The sequence below is a fragment of the Lycorma delicatula genome, chromosome 7 (assembly GCF_047948215.1).
Source record: "Lycorma delicatula isolate Av1 chromosome 7, ASM4794821v1, whole genome shotgun sequence".
Lineage (NCBI taxonomy): Eukaryota > Metazoa > Arthropoda > Insecta > Hemiptera > Fulgoridae > Lycorma > Lycorma delicatula.
In genome coordinates this window covers 113942081-113956282 of record NC_134461.1, presented here as the reverse complement: position 1 = coordinate 113956282, position 14202 = coordinate 113942081, and the positions used below count along the sequence as shown (strand labels likewise).

Here is a 14202-nt window from a genome sequence, read left to right as displayed (position 1 = left end):
ATTCTAACATCACCGTCGCGGCTTCGCCTACTCTATATGGATACTTATGTTTTCCGTTGCGGTAAGTGGATATTTTGCAGATTAGAATTCGCTTCACTCATCCTTTCCGTCTAGCCAGGGGGATCTGCCCCCTAGACCCTCTGTGTGTTTATTAAACGCATGCTTGTGAAAATAATAATGATAAATAATACGTAAAGCCTGTTGAATTTATAAAAAATATCAGTGTACTGTAATTTCTTCAGAGCAACAGTTTGTTCAATACAGGATAAATAGTCGGCCTCGATCTTAAAAATATTAGTTATAACTGGTTACCCGTCCTTCGTACGGTTAAAAATGTATTTTCTCCGGTTCTTAGCGTTACCCGACAAACGCCAGTAGAAGGTGACCGTACTTCGTTTCTAATTTTTTTTAAAATTTTTATAATTTTTAATTAAGTAACCGGTAGCAGGTGCAGTCAGTCACGTTGCACATACAGTAACAGTGGCAGTGGCTGTGCTGTTGAGACGCCACACCGTATACTATCGCATCTTTTAAAAAATCGAAATTAAAAAAACACCTGAAAACGGATTTAGATATTTTTCTAAAAAGTACTTGCAAACCCAAATCTAACGAATATCTCGTTTATTGTAGCCGGAAATGAGGAAATTTTGAAAATCACTGTTCAATGATTTTTTACTTTTCTTCATTCCTATCTAGGTCGAATTTCAAAAAATCTAGAAATTGGTTTTTAAGTATTCAAATGGAGATACACACACAAAAAATTAATTTATATTTTTATTTTTACCGAGAAATTAAAAAGAAAAGTAGTAAATTTCATTGTTACTCCATTAAAACAAAAACTCTTTTCTTAGTGTGCTGTACACCGTAAGGAGAACGTGTATATATATATATAAATTTTCATAAATTTAGCTTTAATAGATTTTGCGGAACGTTGATTATGAATCACTCACATGTTGTTTTATGTATATATATAGCTTTATGACGTAATATAAATTATTTACCTTTTGTTATTTCTGTTATATTTCAAATCGTTCCAATTCGATTATTTTTTTTTTGTAAGATAATAATAAAATCTTAAAATTCTACATTAAGAGGCAAGAAAATAAAAACATTAAATTCTGAAAATAATTTTTTTTTGAAAAGAGATTCAAAAAAATATCCTCGACATGAATCAAAATGTAAATGGTAATTTGCGCTGATTTACTAACCGTTGAAAAAAATTAATCTTATTTTCAAATCAAATATCTTTAGTATTGTATAACACTTTAGGGGTTCAATTATTAACTATGTCGATTGTAATTTATTTAATAGAACTGAAATTTAATAATTTTTTCCATTGTAGGGTTGGTATATCCGGGTAATGCAATTCTCCAAATGTAAGAATAAGTACGCTATATTTTTCATGGAAAATATTCATCACTAATTTTTCCTCAGTTTAATTGAGTTCCCAATAGGGCATAGTAGGAAGAAAATAGTCCTTGAAATTCGATAACATCAATTAAATTATCAAATCGTAAAAAGTGACAACTATAATTCATTAAACAAACATCTTTACTTTTTATCCGATACTTTACTTTTATTTAATAGCTTATTCTATTTAATGTTACTATTATTATTATTATTATTATTATTATTATTGTTATGTAACTTTCATTTTTAATCTTTGTTAATGAAAATTTTCTCCTGATTAATCAATATTTATATAAATACGTCATTTGAAACTTGTAATTTAATTATTTATTCTTAATTTTATTAAAATAATTCATACAATTGTAAAACGAACTCGCATTGATGAAAATTTTATTTAAAAATCATACACGTATAATATTACGAAGTTATAAAAAAAAATGTAATACAACTAAGCCTAATATTTTTTTTATATTGTATATTGGAAATTTATATCACTGTTTTAAAATTCATTATACTACATTATGGGTGGTTTATTTCGAATTAAAAATATTGCTAATTTTATCTACAATATTTTTATGATAAAAAACTAAATTCATCGTTGATCACATTCATTTTTAAGTTACACTAATTTTGGATAAAACGAAAAAAGACATTAAAATTAAAAAAAAAAAAAAAACGAACAAAAAATAAAATAGGATATATGTAGGTCCAGAGCACTAATTTGTCTCCAACCTTTTTTTTTACTTCCAGTTGTTTCCTATATTACTGTAATTAACCGTTTCAACTTTTTATATTTGTCAATGATTTTTGTTTACTTTATTTTTATTTGTACATTCTCCATTTTTTATTTATCTCATTTTTTAAAATAATATAATTATTCCCACTTGACACAATTTAACCGATTTATTTACCCCTGTATAAAGAAATCTAAAATTGTTTATAATATAAAAGTTCTTTCCGTTTTTCGTATATTTTTTATATTTATGTAAACTGTATAAAAGGCCCAAATAGTTTATTTATTAAAATTTTGGTGATTTAAACCCATAGTTAAAATTACAAATAAAAATTTGTAATTTTAATATAAAAACACAAGCTATTTTTATATTAAAAAAAGATTGGAATGAATTAAACAATTTAATCGTTAATTGAAATTAACATCTGATCATTAATATACTAAAAACTGTACATGTACGCATTCTGAACATGAAATATATATTTACATTATGTGCACTTAAAAAGTTCCTTCTTTTTTATAATATGTAAAAAAAAAAAAAAAACATTTACAGCTCGAGGCCAGATATATATTTCGTATAGCAAGAAAGTCGGAGCCTAGGTAAATCCTAGGCTCGACTAAGGGGAGTGGTGTTAACAAGATGACGATTGGTACTATGCTAGATGTGTTCGGGGGGGTAAAGAGTGTGTTTAAAACGAAACGGACTCACATAGACTCGACTGTATTTAGATTGCATTATAGAGTGACAACATCTGCATTAGTAGCTTGTTGTTTAATGTTAGCGGCAAAACAATTTGTTGGAAATCCAATTGAGTGTGTCCACGGTAAAGATATCCCTCCAGAAGTAATTGATACTTGGTGTTGGATTCATTCAACGTATACTGTACCTGCTGCCTTCACAAAACAAGTCGGCGTTGATGTACCATATCCAGGTGTTGACAACACTCGTGGAGGAAGTAATGAAGATAGGAGAGTATATCGTTTCTATCAATGGGTAGCGTTCTGCTTATTTTTTCAGGTGGGATAAAACGAAATAATTAATTTTGTTTGTAGTTTAATAATATTTTATTAATATTTTTCCAGGATAAACAATTGTTTTTTTATAATTCTTATTTCATATACCTAATATTCAGTTTTTTGTAATACCTTTTTTTTTATGTATTTATTCTCGATTTTAATCTGCCAAAAAAAAAATCTGAGAAAAAAAGAAATCTACGTGACATATAATAAATAAGAAAGAAAATCATGTTTAATTAATATCATTGTAATTATTTTATAATTTCATAATAATATCTTGAACGAAAAGAAATAATTTCATTAAATTATTTCTGTTTTGTAGCATAAACTTTGGAATTTAATACTATTTTTTATTTTGAATATCAGTTTTCTCAAAGCGCAGGATACAACCCTTAAGGATATTAAAAGGTAACAAGAGAGAATTTAAGAAGTAATTCAAAGTCATCAGTTTTCTAAAAGTGTAGGATGTAACCCTTAAGGGTGCTAAAAGGTAACAAAAGAGAATTTAAGAATTCATTCAGACCAAGATGTAAAAGTTAACAAATATATTGTAAAATTTAAAGTAAAAAAAAAAAATAAAATTATGTTTTAAAACTACAAACAATTCCCATAAAGAAGAATTTATTTCTAATATCTCTTCTTAGATGGTTTATACATTACGATGCTGAAATAACTATTTATTTAACATACATATATGTTTATCATGAATAATTTTCGGATAAAGAAAAATTTAACTTTGATGGTAAAGTAATTATTTCGATGTAAAATTAAATTTAAAGATCATTACTTCTACATACTTCACTTTGAAGAGGAATCTTATTACATATATTGTAAAAGACCAAATTCTAAATAATTTAAAAATATGTAGCTTTAGTAAAAATATTTGAGAAACTTTTAAGGGTTCTTAATGAATGGATTGAGATTTATCGGCTACTACTACAAACTATATAGTTTTGGTGGTAGGTGGGGCTATTCCTTATGAAAGGTTGAATCAATTCTCACAGGGAATATTTAAAGAAAAATCAAACAAAGAAGGATGATGGATAATCTGATACACTGATACCCACAACCTGATCGAAGGAAAGCAACTGACCGAATTCCTGGAGAGAGACATTTAGAGGAGCTTAAAGGATTTTAATGGTATCTAGATCATGTCATGAAGATCTTTAAATGTTCTCTTTTTATAATTTTGTCTTGTTTTACGATCCCTTTAATGATAGATTGTTCCTTTCTCACTATCCTCTTCTTTCTTTCTTATCATTAATCCCTTCTTCTCAGATAGTTTTGAATTTATTCACTCCAGTCACCTTAGAAACATGGAAATATGTAAAGTTACGACATCGTAAGGTTATTTATATTTTTTGCTTGTACTGGAAAACTGGTTCCTACTTGGTGGTTGAATAAAAGTTACATCTAAGGCTGAAATACGTATCGGATAAATTCTGCCTTTCTAATCGCTTCTAGTATATACATAAATACGTACAAATATATGCTTAGAAAAAAAAATGAATTTAAATTTTGTTTAAAAAGTTAATTAAAACTTCTTTTTAAAGTTTCTCACTGTAAAAATACTATTATGATCTATTTATAATCAATTGATAAATTAGAAGGAAAGACAAAAAGATAAATAGAAAAGGAAATAAAAACAAGAAAGAATTTTAGGATAAAAGAATTCTTAGAAAAAGAAAAACATAATTTACAAAAAAACCATTCTTTACAAAGGAGTATAAATTTTATTAAATAGGTTGTGTAATTACCTCTTGTAACAAAGTACCTAAAGAAGCTTAATTAATTGTTATTTAATTGTTCCTCTTGAACTATTAAATGTCAAGGTTACAAAAGCTCTCAACGTTTTCCTGATTTCTTTTAATTACTTTTAATTTTAGTATTTAGAATATTTCTAGTTTCTATGGTACTGTATTTATGATGTATTTATTCAGGCGCACGTATATCTGAAAGTGGCTGGATTAAAGCAAGAAAGGAAACGATGAAGATTTTTAATATTTATTTAAATTTTAAATGTGTTTTAATGTTTTTTTTTTACATATTTTTTAAATATTTTTATTTATAGTCGCATCAACAATTAAAGTCATTACGAACTTATCAGTGTAATTTAACTGTACCGGTAAATGTGTAATCTTGAACAAACTTGAGCCGACCATTCCTGAGACGTGTGGTTAATTGAAACCCAACCATCAAAGAACACCGGTATCCCCGATTCAAATCTGACTTTATAACATTTATTAGGTTTTGAACCTGAGAATTTCGACTTCTAAATCAGCTAATTTACGACGACGATTTTACCATTAGAACAGCCCGATGGGAAGTTTTAATATTATTTTAGTGAATATATACATATTTTTAATATAGATGTATCGTATAAATATGATATTTAGACAATATATAATTAAAAGAAAACTTTAAATAAAAAAACAGTTCAAGCTCTGACATCATCAGTTTCCTTATTAACAAAATTGAAAGGTCCTGAGAAGACAATTAATTATATGAGGCTTATATAATAATATAAATTTTTTTAAATATTATTTTTGTTTATGTTTTCTTAAAATGTACTTTATTTAAATATTTTATATAAAAGTAATAGCAGAATGACAAGCGGATCCCTGCAAAAATTTCATAATTGACTATGTTTGGTTTATATATCTTCGAATTTGATGCGACGGTAGGTTGAAAATTTTATAAAAATAAAAACAAATCAAGTTAACTACAGTAATAATTTTTTCTAAAGAGACAAAATGAGTAAATTGATTGAAATGTTACAGTAAAAAACTGTACAGAACATAAGAAAACATGAAAAATACAGCTGCTACAAAACATTAATTATGATTCTGGCTTTGTCACAGCGGCTGGACGGTGGCAGGCCGGTGGATATTGCACCTATCTATTGGGCCAGGGAAACCAATTTGAATTTTAACAAATCTTTTTGCACTTTAAACAAATTTTCACTTTCTTTTTCGTGTTAAATCTGTTTGATGCACACAGGGTAATTCCCTATGCAGCAATACCACATTTATGAGGATTTCTGTTGATGTCTTATAAAAGCACCGTTATTTTTCCTTAGCGTATTATATATGTAGACAGAAAATGGTGGATGGCTTTTAACAATAACTGATTACATGATAAAATAAGTAGAAAATGTTTTAAACATTTAACTTAAATCGACTTTCGATTTTTAATTCGATCTACGACTATTTAATTATCCACAGAAAACGGAATCTAATTTTTAAAAAAACAAAAAAAAAAAAAATAAAGCCAATCTTTTTCTATTTAATATAATTTTTACGTAAGATATATATTTTGTAAGCTGTAAATAATTGTTATGTAACAAATATGAATGAAATATTATGATAAATTTTTATCACCGACAGATTTATTGAAAGCTAATATTTAAAGAAAGTTTAAAAATGACATTTTTTAAAAAAGCACATAATAAATAATTAAAAATGTAAATTTGTAGATTTAACCATTATGATGACTTCTTCGAACAAGGAAAATGTTATACTCGTTTACATAAATTTATATACATTACTAACTGCCTATTTGAATAAGGTTATTTTATTCTACTAATACCTTATTCCAAAATTAATAAAATATTTTCATTTCACTAGTAACGAAATAGCTTAGTTATTTTATTAGGAATAAAATAATTATTAAATATCTACAATAAAATAATAAATAAAAAAAGATTTCGTACTGAGAAGTAAAAAAAAATAATTTTATTTACAAGAAAATTACTTTTAAAAATTTTATATTTATGCATGACTAAAAAGAAAAGCTTGGGGCGTTCTCTCAAATTCAACCACTTTATAATTAGAGTGGACCCCTAGCTTTTCTTTTCAATCGAGAAAAAATATAAAATTTTTTCTTAGTTTAATTGATTTCAAGTAGATGTTGGTATAAAGCTCAAATTATAAAAAACAAAGATTGTAGAATTTCTACGTTAATCTTTTAAAGTAAAATATTTTCTGCTGTTATACCCTAGCAGCTAGGTGTATTACTATTAATTTATTTATGTTTTTCCTCACAAGGAAATCATTTCTCTGAAAGTGTAAAAATATATATCTTGTAGGATAAACATTAAACACTTCAAATATGTAGTATAAACACAGGCGATATCTTTAAATAGTTCCAAAGGATTTTATTAAAAAATTAAATATTTTTACGAAATGAAGAAAGAATTTCGTAAATTCTTAAAAATTTATCTTAAAATTTCAGGTATGAAGTTATTTCCATTGTAAAACAACTTCAAATCACAATTATGGATTCGTATGAAAAAAGAAAAAAAGTGGTTTTAAATTGTTATTATTAAATATCTGTTTTTTCAGGTAGATTTCATAAGAAAGCTACCTATTATAATGAGTAACATAACTCGACTTCCAGAAAAAATCGACATATCTTCGCGTTTCACATCCTCCAGACCCCAAAACCACAGTTATATATATATAATATTATTATATATATATATATATATATATATATATATTTTACTTTCTTGCAAACACGATAACTGCCGTAATTTTGCGCCAATTACTTTCAAATTGATAAATAAAGTATAACGACCGAAAATCTTGGTCGAGTTCATTAATGGGCAAAATCAGACCATGCGGGTGGAAATGGTGGGGGGAGGGGCTTTTTCGAAAAAATATAATATCGGTATAACTTACTTATTAAGAAAAACATCAAATTCGTTTAAAGTTCCTACAGTTCTTTGGATAAGAGCTTAAAACATATAAGCAAAGTTTTTTTGATATTACCAACCGTAGAAAAAATGTTCGAAGACAAAAAAAGTCATACCTCCCTTAATCCCTTAATAAGCACAGTATCGAATCGGTTTAAAGCGGTCGTCAATCCTCTAAACATTGCCTAAAAAGTTTGTCTAAAATAATTTTTGATATGACCAACGCTTACGGTAAGGGATGACCAAAATACTACTGGAATTGTATGAAAATGAGGCTTGTCGTATGCTAAACATATGAAATTTTTTCACATGCAAACATTGTCGTATTGAGTAAATTTGAATTCTTTCTTTAAATTTAAGGTGGAAATATTTTTTATCCCCTACTTAACACCGGTGAAATCTACTTCCGTCTTCCAGCGTGCCGAACGGGATTTTTTAAAATCACACTACCTAAGCTTATTTTTTAAAACACACGCATATTGAATTTCTGTTGTTCTTTTTTTGTGAATGGTATACATCTTATGGGAGTAGTGTAGCCAAAAGAAAGGCTGGCCATTGTAAATAATAACTTGGAACACAGTAAAGATATTGTTTTGCCATGTAAATCATTAGTACGAGTTAAGGACCGAAGAGAAATTATCTTTTGTTGTTTGAATTAAATTAACATGTAGATTCTTCATGACATCTGGTGTTGCTCTCATAAGTTTCCTGTGAAATTGCCATTTAACAATTTGTCACATTTTTTTTTTTACTGTTTAACTTATGCGGCATTGTAGTGGAAATATAAATTAGCATGAAAACCTGGCGGTATTCTAAATTATGTTCATAATGATGAAGCAGAAACTGACGAACTGTATACATTTTACAGGAATGTAGTATTTTAACGCCTTTTTTCTTCAATTTTAAGCTGAAACAAAATGTTCAAAATGATAAATAGATCAGTCTCAACACTGCATCTCAGTATGTTGATTTTTAATTTGTGTTTATTTCGGTTTGATAAAAATCCTTTTACAGTGGTTTACTGCTATTTATTTTATACTTTTTATTTTCAAAACCACTGCTTGGAAAGTATTTACAGCTATTTATGTTTCTTTTGTTGTTTCTAAAAAATTAAATTATTGCTTACGTTAAACTGCAGTGCGACATACTTTTCTTTGTGTTATTCGCATGATAATAATGGTATTCTAGTTTTTTTCCCAATTAAAATTAAAAAAGAAACACTAAACCAGTGATACCTTAAGTCAGCTCAATTACAACTTTTGAAGCGATAGAAGACTCAAGGGAGCACTGGATGAAAAGGGGGCGTTAGCTGTATTTGCAGTAGAAGAAATTCAGTTATTTTTAATTTAAAATTTAAACTTCTGAGGTGAAAATTAAATGAAATATAGTATAAAAAGAAAAAAATTGCGTACATGGTTTTTAAAATGTAATAATAACAAAACGATAAAAATGTAATACAGCATTTTTTAATGAGTTGCGAAGATTAATAAGAAAAAATATATAGTTCTTGTATTTAAAAAATAAAAACAGGATACTTTTCTTTAAAACAGGAATGTTAAAAAGGAAAAAAGAATACGTACCCGAGGAAATTTCTAACTGTAAAAAAAAAATATCATAGACAGCTAGATATATAAATAGTAGTAGTAGAAGCAATGAACTAGTGGTATAGAATATACTGGTCTAGAATGATTAAGATTTACTTAGATTTTATTTGTTATTATAAATACTCACCTGGAGGAAAACAGATTTGTTGAAAGTAATACCTACCACCTTATCCCAGACCCAGACGTAAACAATTACAGTAAATAAATCAAAAGTAAATCAACAAACAACTTTAAAAAAGAAAAAAAAATTCAGAGAAATCGTAATTAGATCATTTCAAATATATATTTTAACAAAGTATTTAGAAAAGTGCAAATATTCACAGGTATTTTTATATGTAAACAATTCATCACCTCCCTTTATTTAACTTATATACTTACTTTTAACCGACTTCAAAAAAGTAGGTTATGTATTTGACCCGTACAATTTTTTTTATGTTTGTTCACGCATAATATTTTTCCTATTAATCCCACTGGAATAAATCTTGTTGTTTTTGCAACCGCAAAAAGCAAAAAAAATTTTTTAAACATAAAAAATCGGTCTGAAAATTGACAAAAAAACTTTTTTTCGCCGTCCGGCGGTTAGGTACGGACGATAGGAATACTGATATTTTATATCTATGCGTCACGTTAGATGATGTTATATAGTCTTCTGTAGGGCAAGTAATGTGTGTTTCTGCACAAGATATGTAGCCCAGTTAATAAAATTATAAAAAATCGAGATACCTAGTCTAAAACATTTCAATGTACATTATATATAATATATAGAATCGAAAGGGACAGTGAGAATCTTATAATTCTCTCTCTCTCTCTCTCTCTCTCTCTCTCTCTCTCTATATATATATATATATATATATATATATATATATATATGTAATTCCGTTTTTTTTTTTAAATAATTATTATATAGTATTGAATAATTATATGTTGGTTTAAAAATAAAAGCTAATTTTCAATTATTTTTATAGAGCGATGTTGATAAATTTACTCTGAATATGAAACGTCAATTGGGAAAATATTTGGTGTATTTTTTTTTAAATCTCTGGAGGCCACCGTTAGGTATTACTTCAAAGGATGAGATGAATAACAATTTTTGTAGCGGGTGAAAATGCCATACCTAACCGGCTTTCAAACTCGGGACCTCCGGGTGAAAGACCGAGATGCTACCACTCGCCCCACAGAGGCCGGTTAGACTGATTAAAAAAAATTATACCTTTGTTTAGCAAAATACGATTATTTGTAATTTAAGACAAAAATTATAAAATAAAATTTGTTTATGTATATATAAACAATATTTAATATAAATAATTTACCTGGAAAATTGCAGTTAGGTAACCGAGCGTGAAAAGGATTTAAAAGAATTAATATTTTGTTACTTATATAGAAAATTGAACTGTATACAAAGCGTACTAAGATTATGCGGAATGCAGGTTATTAAAAGGTGTACACTGAATAGCGCAGTATTCTAATAAGTATACGGTTATTCAGCAGTAGAAAAGTAGTTACATTTAAATAATTTTGTAGATATTTCTACGCAATGCTACTATTTATATTACTACTGTTGTTTCTACAACCTGAAAATTTTTAAAGAATCAAAATAAAACGTAATTTTTTTATTACCTAAAGGAAATTATAAAAAAAGTAAAATTTATATATAAGTAATATAAAATAAAAATAATTACCAATAATGTTTCATTATTTATTAAATTATTAAAGAAAAACCCAAAACAATGAATATCTTAGAAAAAAACTATTAACTAATTCATTTACGGTAAAAGTTCATTAGTCCGGTATCTGATATATGATACATTTAAAACTTTGTGGTCAGTAAGGGCGAAGCAGAAGAAAAAAAATGGTATGTTTTTTCACCTAACTTGAACATTATTTATATACACAGTTTTAACCAGAGTAATATTTTACTTCTATTTATGCCAACTTATTCAAAAATTAATTTCCCGTTATTGTTTGCGTTATAATTTATAATATTCCTAATTAATGCTTTGATAATAAAATGTAATAAATAATTATATAAAAGTGAAGCAGTTTGTTCACTAAATACATCTGTTATACTATTTTTACATTTAATTTTTATGTTTGGGCACGAACCGGTCCGGATTTCTAATTAAAATTTTTTTCTGTAGAGTTGAAGTCGACGAAATCCACATTGTTTATACGTGAATTTAAATTTGATATTCATAGTTTAAAAGCAAAAGAGGACTACAATTATTGTAAATTTAAATGAATTAAACGTGCGGTACTCGCTCACATTAATCATAATCGGTAATTGAATAAAGAGGATGAGATTTGTGTAAATTTTATTTCACTATGAAAATAAACCAATCATTTCCTTTCATATTATCGCATATATTACATTACTGTATAATATTATGTCTATATTTTTCAACCTTACTTCCGGAATACAATACGGTATATTTATTATTATATTATTCTTGCGAATTTTAAATTTAATATCAGCATTTTAGGTTTTAGCTTCATATCTGATTCTTATTTTATTAAAAGTTTATGAGCTATTAAAGTTATTTAAAACATCTATACCATATATTTCATTAAAACATCATGCATTTATATAAAATATCTTGAATATAGATAGCCAATTTCCGTAGCAGAGGAGTAGCGTCTCGGCCTTTCATCCGGAGATTCTGGGTTTGAATCCCAGTCAGGCATGGCGTTTTTTATACGCTAAAAAATCTTGTGAGCCTGGCGCACGAGATAGTGTCAGCGTATTCTGGCAAAATAGAGGAAGACCGGCATGTAACCAGTCATGACATTGCCAATGGTCTAAACATCCATTACCAAACAGTATTAAAATATTTGGGGAAAGCTGGCAACAGAAAGAAACTCGTTCGTTTGGGTACCAAATGATTTCACTCAGAAAAATTTACTCGATCAAATTTCTACTAAAACGTAACGAAATCGAGCCGCTTCTGAGGTTTGATCACTAGTGAAAAAAACTGCGTCGTAACCTACGAACACAACGTGCGAAAAAGATCGTGGTTGAAGCGAGGAGAAGCTCCACAGTCTGTGGCAAAGCCCATACTGACGCCTACGAAGGTTATGCTGTGCGTTTGGAGAAGATTGGAAGGGCATCGTGGATCATGAGCTGCTGCCGCCAGGTAGAATGTAAAGCCCAGACCTCTACTACCGACAATTAGCGCGATTGCACCTAGCAATTTAAAAAAAAAACCGCTTGTATTGACCAACAGAAAGGATGTCTATACTACGCTGACAACACCAGAGCGCATAGATTTTTAACGACCCGTCAGTAATTGAGAAATGTTAACTAGGAGGTTTTAATGCATCCACAATATAGCCAGAATCTGACACTTTCATACTATCGTTTGTTTCAGTCTCTTCAGAACTCCCTTACTGGTGTTTTAAGTTGGTTTCAAAAGAAGTCTGTGAAAACCACGTGTCACAATTTTTTGACCAGAAGCCACAGAATCTATAAAGCGACCGGATTATGGCGTTGCCGGAAAAACGGCAGAAGATCATCGAAAAAAATGTACAAATGTGGTTTCATAATGTTATTTTCCAGTAACAATAAATATATTCTCAATGTTTATTTTAATAAAATATAATATAATAGTGTTATTAAATTATAAAGGCACTTAAAGATCATTAGCGAAGCTCAAAATATACGTACAATACTACACAGATATGGTTCGCATATAAAAATTATTACTCTATTTTCGATACCCTTTTAAAATCCTCAGACATTAATAAGAAATAAAGGATTATCTTATGTAAAACTTATCAATTTTATAAAAATTACTTCTTAAATATCTTACTGATTAACAATGTGCATAATTCATTAACAGCAGGCTGACACACAATTTCTTAATTTTTTACGGTTATTATGATGATATGAGAGATGAATTTGGAGCGTGACATTTTTTTATAAGCTAAGCTAAGCTAAGCCAATGTTCTTTTATTTTATAAGCCTGACTGAGATTCAAACACATTCTTTACATTTTATTCTGAAGGATGAAAGAAAGAAATGATTTCACTCGGCCAAGAAAATTAACAGAAATAAAAAAAATAAAAAAATACTTAATATAATTGTTATTAAAAGAATTTCTTTGTTGCCAAATTAAATATGTAGGTAGTAATAATAAATAAAATAACTATAATTTCTTCCAAAATCTAAAAACAAAAATATTTCAAATTTAATCTTTTACATTCAGTTTTTTTTTATTAAACTGATCAAGTAATTTTATTATTACAATATATTTTTTTATCACTTTATAACTTTTCTTTAAACTGGCCTACGCGAAAAGTTTATTTAGATATAACTTTTGAACCAAAGATGTGCTCTTGCGTCTGAGGGAAGGTAAAATATCCCTAATGGACTAAAATATTCTAATAAAATTTAGCTATTTATATCAAATAGTAAATTATTAAAATAATAAATATTCTAAATATATTAACTAAAATTTAACAATTAGAGAATAGCTGTAGGCAGTAGCTGACAACAATGAAGGTAGTTTGTAGATGTCGATATAAAACTCCATCTCGAATGGACTACAAAATCTATGTTGATGAATCAATTAATAGATTCTCAAATGGTGAAATCAATTTTTATTGTGAGGAACAAGATTTCTGTTGAGTGATGATACAACTACTTTGCATTGGAACTAAAGTTTTCCAATAAAAAAAAGAAAAGGATTTAGTGATAAGGACAAATGTAGTGTAAGAACAAAAACAGTAAAAGATTATAGATAATT

The 14202-nt window shown here is 27.6% G+C and overlaps 1 protein-coding gene across 4 annotated transcripts in view; it reads left to right on the top strand.

Moving 5' to 3' along the window:
• shakB (Innexin family member shaking B) overlaps positions 1 to 14202 on the top strand; it is a 421195-nt gene that overhangs the window by 236485 nt on the left and 170508 nt on the right. Inside the window, exon 1 of one of the 4 annotated variants that reach the window (XM_075371688.1) lies at positions 2799 to 3161. The exons of the other annotated variants lie outside the window; for them this stretch is intronic. Coding sequence (XP_075227803.1) covers positions 2799 to 3161 — 363 coding nt within the window. Of the gene's footprint in view, positions 1 to 2798; positions 3162 to 14202 lie in introns of those variants that run through there. 4 annotated transcript variants of the gene reach the window in all.